Below are 9,848 nucleotides of genomic sequence, written 5' to 3' on the forward strand. Positions count from 1 at the left end.
TTGGGGATTTTCTTTCTTTTTTTTTGGGTCACCCTGCCTCGGTGGGAGACGGCCGAATTTTTGAAAAAAAAAAAAAAAAAATATATATATGTATATATATATATGTATATGTATATATATATATGTATATGTATATATATATATGTATTTTTTTTTTTTTAACAAGTCGGCCATCTCCTACCGAGGCAGGGTGACCCAAAAAAGAAAAATCCCCAAAAAGAAAATACTTTCATCATCATTCAACACTTTCACCACACTCACACATTATCACTGCTTTTGCAGAGGTGCTCAGAATACAACAGCTTAGAAGCATATACGTATAAAGATACACAACATATCCCTCCAAACTGCCAATATCCCAAACTCCTCCTTTAAAGTGCAGGCATTGTACTTCCCATTTCCAGGACTCAAGTCCGACTATATGAACATAACCGGTTTCCCTGAATCCCTTCACTAAATATTTCCCTGCTCACACTCCAACAGATCGTCAGGTCCCAAGTATCATTCGCCTCCATTCACTCCTATCTAACACGCTCATGCACGCTTGCTGGAAGTCCAAGCCACTAGCCCACAAAACCTCCTTTACCCCCTCTTTCCAACCCTTTCGAGGACGACCCCTACCCCTCCTTCCTTCCCCTATAGATTTATATGCTTTCCATGTCATTCTACTTTGATCCATTCTCTCTAAATGACCAAACCACTTCAACAACCCCTCTTCTGCCCTCTGACTAATGCTTTTATTAACTCCACACCTTCTCCTAATTTCCACACTCCGAATTTTCTGCATAATATTTACACCACACATTGCCCTTAGACAGGACATCTCCACTGCCTCCAACCGTCTCCTCGCTGCTGCATTTACCACCCAAGCTTCACATCCATATAAGAGTGTTGGTACTACTATCCTTTCATACATTCCCTTCTTTGCCTCCATAGATAACGTTTTTTGACTCCACATATACCTCAACGCACCACTCACCTTTTTTCCCTCATCAATTCTATGATTAACCTCATCCTTCATAAATCCATCCGCCGACACGTCAACTCCCAAGTATCTGAAAACATTCACTTCTTCCATACTCCTCCTCCCCAATTTGATATCCAATTTTTCTTTATCTAAATCATTTGATACCCTCATCACCTTACTCTTTTCTATGTTCACTTTCAGCTTTCTACCTTTACACACATTCCCAAACTCATCCACTAACCTTTGCAATTTTTCTTTAGAATCTCCCATAAGCACATTTATTGAACAAAAGTACCAACCACTCCAACACTATATCCCCCCCTGCTTTTAACATTTCTGTCATGATCCCATCAGTTCCAGCTGCTTTACCCCCTTTCATTTTACGTAATGCCTCACGTACCTCCCCCACACTTACATTCTGCTCTTCTTCACTCCTAAAAGATGGTATACCTCCCTGACCAGTGCATGAAATTACTGCCTCTGTTTCTTCCTTAACATTTAAAAGTTCCTCAAAATATTCTCGCCATCTACCTAATACCTCCATCTCCCCATCTACTAACTCCCCTACTCTGTTTTTAACTGACAAATCCATACTTTCCCTAGGCTTTCTTAACTTGTTTAACTCACTCCAAAATTTTTTCTTATTTTCATTAAAATTTCTTGACAGTGCCTCTCCCACTCTTTCATCTGCTCTCCTTTTGCACTCTCTCACCACTCTCTTCACCTTTCTTTTACTCTCCATATATTCTGCTCTTCTTATAACACTTCTGCTTTGTAAAAACCTCTCATAAGCTGCCTTTTTCTCTTTTATCACACCCTTTACTTCATCATTCCACCAATCACTCCTCTTTCCTCCTGCACCCACCCTCCTATAACCACAAACTTCTGCCCCACATTCTAATACTGCATTTTTAAAACTATTCCAACCCTCTTCAACCCCCCCATTACTCATCTTTGCACTATCCCACCTTTCTGCCAATAGTCGCTTATATCTCACCCGAACTTCCTCCTCCCTTAGTTTATACACTTTCACCTCCCTCTTACTTGTTGTTGCCACCTTCCTCTTTTCCCATCTACCTCTTACTCTAACTGTAGCTACAACTAAATAATGATCCGATATATCAGTTGCCCCTCTATAAACATGTACATGTTTATATATATATATATATATATATACAGTGGGCCCCCGGTTTACGATCAGCTCCCAGTGCGACCAGTTATGTAAGTGTATTTATGTAAGTGCGTTTGTATGTACATGTTTGGGGGTCTGAAATGGACTAATCTAATTCACGGTATTCCTTATGGGAACAAATTCAGTGAGTACTGGCACTGGAACATACTTCTGGAATGAAATAATATCGTAAACTGGGGTCCACTGTATAATGTGTGTGTGTGTGTGTGTGTGTGTGTGTGTGTGTGTGTGTGTGTGTGTGTGTGTGTGTTTGTGTTTGTGTGTGTGTGTGTGTGTGTGTGTGTGTGAAATATAAATTTTGGTATTGTTTCGGTGACTTACCGGGGAACACAGCGAAGCACTGAAATAGACCATTTCATTATTATTATTATTTTTATTATTATTATTATTATTATTATTATTATTATTATTATTATTATTATTATTATTTTATCAGTGGCGAGGGGTGTTAAACTTGTAGGAGTCTTGTAAATGGGAAGAAATCAGACTGGATCCAATGAGAGGGAAAGTAGCTTCAGGTGTTAGAAGGGGTCTTCTTTAACATAAGTGCACCCCTCTTGAGAGAAAATATTTCACAAACCTCGGACTGGAGATTCCTAACAGTAATGTTAGGTTTAAACTGCATATTTTCCTGTTAAATCGTTATGTATGACTCAGTACATGTTGTAAATTATATTTAACAAAAATATAATCCTACCTCTTCCATTAAGTTTAAAGCTGAATGGGAATCTAATGCCTTGCTTCCTTTCCTTGATGTCCATGTCCACTGCTCGGATGCAGGTTTTGCCTTTTCCATTTACCGCAGGCATATGCACAGTGGCATGTACATTCACTACTTTTCTTATCATGCTTCCTATGTCAAGAAAAGTGTTCTTATCTCTCTCTTTCTCTGTGCTCTCTGCATTTGTGATCCTCAGTTCCTTCAGTCAGAAATTTCCACTCTTCATAATTCATTTTCCCGTCTTGGCTACCCTTCCCATTTCATAGACTCTGCCTTCTCACGTGCTAAACGTAATTTCTTCTCTCCAAAACTCTCTACCCCTGGGAACTCTACTGTCCTCTGTCTTTCCTACATTTCCAGTCTTTCTAATCTCAACAACTCGCTCCATTCCTTTGACATCAAAATTGCTTTCCACCAGGCTAACACTCTTTGCACTAATCTCGTTCATACCTCTCCTCCCTCTACAGATGCTCCTGGTGTCTACTCTATTTCTTGTTCCTCCTGTCCTCTTCAATACTTTGGAGAAACTGGCCTATCTCTTTCTGACAGACTTAGGAAGCACAAAAGTAGTGTTAGGCTTGCTGACACTAACACTGCTCTTTTCTGTCACGTCAGAGATCACAGTCAATCTATTGACTGGTTTTCTGCTAAAACTGTCTTCCCTATTTCTAACTTCAACAGTCGCTGTCTGGTTGAATCCTTCCTAATACACAACTTTCATTGTATGAATCTTAGTCCTGGCTTCGTCTCTGTAGATGCCTTCCTTTCCCACTACATTGTAAAATGCTCCAAACTTCAGAACACCCATGACTTAACCTGATTCCTCTTTTTTTTTCTTCTCCCTCTTCCCCTTTCCCCTTTTCTTTTTCTTCTTTGGGTTGTCTTTCTTCTGCCTTGGGTATTTGCTCCTTCACTTATTTATTTACCCCCTTCCCTGTGTTCCTGCTCTTACCCTCTGTGGGCACATAACTCCCTTGCAGTGCTCCTCTTTCTTCGTATTTGACTGGCTCCACCTCCTCCTTAATACCTTCCCCACTACTACTACCTTCTACCTCCACTACTACTACTACTACTACTACTACTACCACCTCCTGCCTATATTTACTCCTTCCTCCTCTCCTTTTCATTAGAGTGACTGTAAATGGTCCAAGTCGGACCAAAACGTCATCGTAAGCTCCTCTCTTCTATGTGCGGGTTATTTGTGTATATTTATTTAGTTATGCTAGTGGAGGAGTGGGAGAGCCTTCTGCTTTACTTTTCTCTGTCTAGACAGGGACAAAATCATCAACTAGATAGTATATATTATTGATAATGGTAGAATTACTGACAATATGTTAGGTGAAAGGACAAGTGCAGTTAATATGATATTATACTGTGGCAACGTTTCGCTCTCCAGGAACTTTGTCAAGCTATTACGGCTTGACAAAGAGGGAGAGCAAAAGGTTGCCACAATAAAATGTCACATTAGTTCCATCTGTGTCTTTTTTACCTTTCTTTCTTTCAACACACTGGCTGTATCCCACCGAGGCGGGATGGCCCAAAAGGAAAAACGAAAGTTTCTCCTTTTACATTTAGTAATATATACAAGAGAAGGGGTTACTAGCCCCTTGCTCCTGGCATTTTAGTCGCCTCTTACGACACGCTTAGCTTACGGAGGAAGAATTCTGTTCCACTTCCCCACGGGGGTAAGAGGAAATAAACAAGAACAAGAATTAGTAAGAAAATAGAAGAAAACCCAGAGGGGTGCATATATATATGCTTGTTTATGTATGTGTAGTGTAACTTAAGTGTAAGTAGAAGTAGCAAGACGTACCTGAAACCTTGCATGTTCATGAGACAGAAAAATGGACACCAGCAATCCTACCATCATGTAAAACAATTACAGGCTTTCGTTTTACACTCACTTGGCAGGACAATAGTACCTCCCTGGGTGGTTGCTGTCTACCAGCCTACTACCTAAATTATTATTATTATTATTATTATTATTATTATTATTATTATTATTATTATTATTATAGCATCTGTAGATGTTTTGAAAATATCATTATTACTGTAAAAGCTGTAAATTAACTCAAGAAATGTATTGTAGGTGTGACCATCCTCTCATTCTGTTCTATTATTATGTATAAAGTTCATTTTTTTATATCTGATTTTTTTTTTTCTAATATTAGTTTTCACTGTAATAATTATTGTGAGTTGACCTCCTCTTTGTATAGAGATGCCTAAGAGTTAGCAGGATCAACCAGAGATACTGAGGAGAGGATATAGTGCTAAAGAGACCTTGAACAACCTAACCCTTGAGGATCAGGCTTGTAATCTGGGATTTGGAAAATCTCAGTAGCAGCCTGAAGAAGGAATGTATCGAGGCATTTAAAACAAGGGAGGTAACCCCCAGACAGCATGGTAAAGCAAGGGTGTTCCTTAGGAACTGTGTGGGGAGGTAGCTTTAATATCAGTAAGCAGGTCCTGCTATAATATTGGGGATGATCCTAAGACCTTAGGTGCCAACAATTTCAGATACTCTTGAAATGTGTTTATTAAATTGTAAATGGTTTTATCTGGGTATGTTTTACTTATCCCTTTGAGCCATGTACATAAGGATCCCAATGGAAGTAAGTCACTCTGACTTTTTTGGGTTATCCCAGGTTCTCTACACATAAGCTGCTATGTATGATAATCTATGTAACTGTATTTGTGTACACCTGAATAAGCTTACTTACTTGTCCGAGGTTAAATTGAATAATATACTGGTATCATTTTTGTTTTTTTTGGAGAGTCAAGCCCCTGATGAGGCACCTACTGCTCAGTTTTAAGGGCAAGCTACCCTAAGAGCCAGTACTTGAAATTGAAATGTTTATTTCTCTCTAAAGATTACAATGTGGGGTTTACATATTATAAAATATGAATTATAAAGAAGGGCACTAGCACTAGCATGCCTAGGCATTTCGGGCAGACTAATACTAATTCTTATCAGGATCACTTTCTTATAACTATCCTGTATTATTTCTCCCTGGGTTTTCTCCTGCTCTAACCCAAACTCTGTATCTCCCTCCCCTTCTCCTATGACTATAGCTACTTTCATCTCTTCCTCTATTAAAAGAGCAGGTGGTGGCAGCACACTTCCAAGAGAACAGAGCACTACCTTCCGTTCTCTCAAATTCTAGAAATTTCCCTTTTATTACTTGTTTCTCCATATTTTCATACTTTTGTCCACTCTGAGTCTCTACCTGAGGGAACAGACAAGACGGCAACATCTGGTGCTCTGTCAACATCAGGGTGGGACTGGGGTGGAAGCTGCATTTCACTCTGACAAAAAGCTGCATCACAAGACACTAGTGCTGTTTCCTGAAGACCAAACCACTGCTTTGTGTTAACCTTCCATTCCTTGCCCTGCAGGTTGAAATCGATGACAACTGGGAAAACTGCTATGGTAATGCTGTCTTCAACCCTGACCGCTTCCCCGACCCCAAGGCCATGGTTGACCAACTCCATGTTCGTAGCTGTGATTTGTTATGTATCTCTCTCTCTCTCTCTCGTTCTCTCTTTCTTTCTCTCTTTCTTTCTCTCTCTCTTTTTTTTTTTTTTTTTTTTTTTTTTTTTAAACAGGGTTTGACAAGGTTAAGGATCCCTAGCTTTATTGACAGCTATATTACAGGTTAAGGATTCCTAACTTTATTGGCAAGCTAAGAGCTGTTACCTACATCAGCTCATTTCTCTCTTCTCTCTCTTCTCTCTCTCCTCTTTCTCTTTCTTTCTCTTTCTCTTTCTCTCTCTCTTTCTCTCTCTCTTTCTCTCTCTCTTTCTCTCTCTATTTCTACCTCTGTCTATTTCTACCTCTGTCTATTTCTACCCTTTTTTTTTCACAGGGTTTGACAAGGTTAAGGATCCCTAGCTTTATTGACAAGCTATTTACAGGTTAAGGATTCCTAACTTTATTGGCAAGCCAAGAGCTGTTACCTACATCAGCTCATTTGAAAGCATTTTTATTGTTATGAGACATACAAGTAGGGAACAGGATCAAATTGGAGCCATCTGTGGGCCAGCATTTTCATTTGATCAACTGACTTTATCTCGTTGACATCATTATGCTATATGAATGTGTTCCATACTCGAGTCATGCTGGGTATATATGATCTCAGATGGAGTGATGTTCTGGAGAAGGGTACAGCCAGAGTGAAGTTGCTGCTTTCTGCCTGTCTTGGGGCATAAAAGCTTGTTTCACACTGTCCTCGAAGTGGATCCAAGTGTGGTACTTTGACAATATTGGCCTTGTACATAACAGTAAGGCCACCCACATCCCTCCTATGTTGAAGGCTCTGCTGAAATGACAGATCTATCCAGGATGGGTCCAGGCGAGAGATGAGACGTCTTGCTCTGTTGTCTACTCTGTCAAGCAGTCGCAGATGAGAGGGGGGGCAGGGAAACCAAGAAAGTGGAGCATACTCAAGGTGTGAGCGTACTTGTGCCTCATACAGAATCTTGCAACCCCTACTGTAAAGCAGATGCGAGATATGGCGAAGTGCTGTAAGCTTCCTGGCTGCCTTGTTTGCAAGATTTACAACATGGTTCTTCATGGTTAGTTTGGAGTCAAATTTCACCCCAAGGATATCAACTTCTTCTCCAGGTGCCAACACCCTCCCATTCATCCTTACTACTGCACCAGCATTACCATCATGGTGCCTAGAGACAATCATCATTTGCATTTTCTCAGGTGCAAATGTTACTTGCCATCTATTTCCCCAAGCTGATATAGCTCTCAGCTGGTGATTGATGTAGCTTAGAGCAGCTGGCATTTCTTCTCTTGGATAAGTGAATGTCAGTGTACAGTCATCTGCACGTGCATGTGATTCTGGGATGAGATGAAGAAGGTCGTTGAAGTAGACATTCCATAACAATGGTCCCAGCACACTTCCTTGTGGAACACTTGCCCCAATAGGATGTCTTGCTGATTCCGTTCCATTGAGAACTACACTTAGAGATCTACCATGAAGGTAATCACTGAGGAGACATAGCGTAGAGCTTGCAATTCCCAGTGCTTAAAGTTTACTAAGAGGCCCTGGTGCCACACCTGGTCGAAAGCACCAGCATTGTCCAGTGCTACCACACAGCTGACTTTGGATTCATCCAGTGACTGGTGCCACTTAGTGGAGAGGTTTAACAACAGATCAGCAGCAGAGTAACCTTTCCTGAAGCCATATTGACGATCACAAAGTAGTGAGTGATAGTCAAAAAACTCTGTCATTTGTCTTGAGATTATTGTCTCAAGGATCTTACCAGTGATTGACAGGAGTGACACTGGTCTGTAGTTGCTGATTTCTGCTCTGCTCTTCTTTTTGTGAACAGGGACTACATTTGCCTCTTTCCATAGAGAGGGCCATTTACACTGTACTAGGCAGTGCTGAAAGATGCCAGCTAGAGGTGCTGCTAGCTGGTCTGCACATCTTCTCAGCAATCTTGGGCTCAATTTGTCTGGGCCCACGGCCTTTTCTTGGTCAAGCGATTTAAGAAGGAAATGCACCTCCTCCTGCCTTACTGCCACCACTGACAGTTTTGACACAATTCTTGCAGCTAGCCAAGGAGGGTCCCTTGCTGGATCAGGAACTTGCATTTTGGTAGCAAAGTGTTCAGCAAAGAGGTCCGCCTTCTCTTGACTACTAGTAGAGGTGGTCCCATCCTGTCGATTTAGAGGTGGAATGGGTTCATCAGGCAGATAACCTTGTCTGCCCTTGACCAGGAACCACCAGGTTTTGGAGCCTACCCTATCTGATGCTAGTTTTCTTTTAGTGTCCACCTCCCATTTAGCAATGGCCCACTTTTGAACATCACCCATATGCCTACAGGCTTGCCTGTGCAAGTTCCTGTTATAGGTGGTAGGATGTCTCTTATACCTTTGCCATGCCTTGTACTTAGCAGTAGCAGCCTCTCTACAACGAAAGCCAAACCAAGACTGATCTATTTCTACCTCTCTATTTCTCTCTCTCTATTTCTCTCTCTCTATTTCTCTCTCTATTTCTCTCTATTTCTCTCTCTATATTTCTCTCTCTCTCTTTCTCTCTTTCTCTCTCTCTCTCTCTCTCCATACTATTTTGTTTTTCCTAACAGAAATGGAAAAAATTAATTTAGACTGACAACATGCAAACTAATGTTGTGTTGCCTCATTGACAATGTTTTAGAAAAGAAAGTATTCTGCTCAGAAGACACTGTAGTTGCATCACTGTGTGTTAGCTACAAAACAAAGGTACTTCAATATGTCGCCACCATTGTGACTACAGTCATATTTTATTTCCTAGAATTACAGTGCATTCATTCATCTGTGGAATTACATCTTATTTTGCACATTTTGAGGAAAGCTCCTTGCTATGTCAAGCATTTTGGGCTATCCACTTCGCCTTTGCAGAGCGAGGGTTTCCGGGTGACTTTGTGGATTCACCCCTTCATTAACGACAATTGTGAAGCCTTCGAGTACGCTGACCAGCATGGTTACTTTATCAAGGTCAGTGTTGAGGGTGTAACATTGTTAAAAGGTCAGGTCTGGCTCACACAGGGTGAATAGGAAAGTCTTTTCACACAGGGTTAATTAAGATCAGGTCTGGCTCACACAGGGTTAAGATCAGGTCACACATGGTTATGGGTCAGGTTAATGTCAGCTCTGGTTCATGTAGGGTTAGGATTAGGTCTGATTCACATAATGTTATTATCAAGTCTGGTTCACATAGGGTAAAGATGAGGTCTGGAGCACTTTGGAAGTCTCACATTTTTTGAAAAATCTCATTTTCTCTTCAAAGATATCCAGGTGTTTCACATTCAAATTTGGTTTCTTTTTGAGTAGCACATACTTTTTTCTGTATGCAAATATACATCTGTATTGTTTATTATTCCTTTAAACTTCCTATTTGGTATAAACCTCGGTAATAGATATCGTTTGTTCACATGTCTTTTTAAACTAAACTTCCTATTTAACCCAAAGG

General features: G+C 40.6%; 1 protein-coding gene across 6 annotated transcripts in view; it reads left to right on the forward strand.

Annotated features, from left to right (window-relative positions):
* Positions 1 to 9,848, forward strand: part of LOC128704427 (myogenesis-regulating glycosidase) — a 127,335-nt gene that overhangs the window by 79,277 nt on the left and 38,210 nt on the right. For all 6 annotated transcript variants that reach the window (XM_070102930.1, XM_070102931.1, XM_053799571.2 and 3 more), the window contains 3 exons: positions 6,277 to 6,372; positions 9,278 to 9,373; position 9,848. The exon at position 9,848 is cut by the window's right edge and continues 229 nt beyond it. In XM_070102930.1, coding sequence (XP_069959031.1) covers positions 6,277 to 6,372; positions 9,278 to 9,373; position 9,848 — 193 coding nt within the window. The remainder of the gene's footprint in view (positions 1 to 6,276; positions 6,373 to 9,277; positions 9,374 to 9,847) is intronic.

The sequence above is a fragment of the Cherax quadricarinatus genome, chromosome 84 (genome assembly GCF_038502225.1).
Source record: "Cherax quadricarinatus isolate ZL_2023a chromosome 84, ASM3850222v1, whole genome shotgun sequence".
NCBI classification, from domain to species: Eukaryota; Metazoa; Arthropoda; class Malacostraca; order Decapoda; family Parastacidae; genus Cherax; species Cherax quadricarinatus.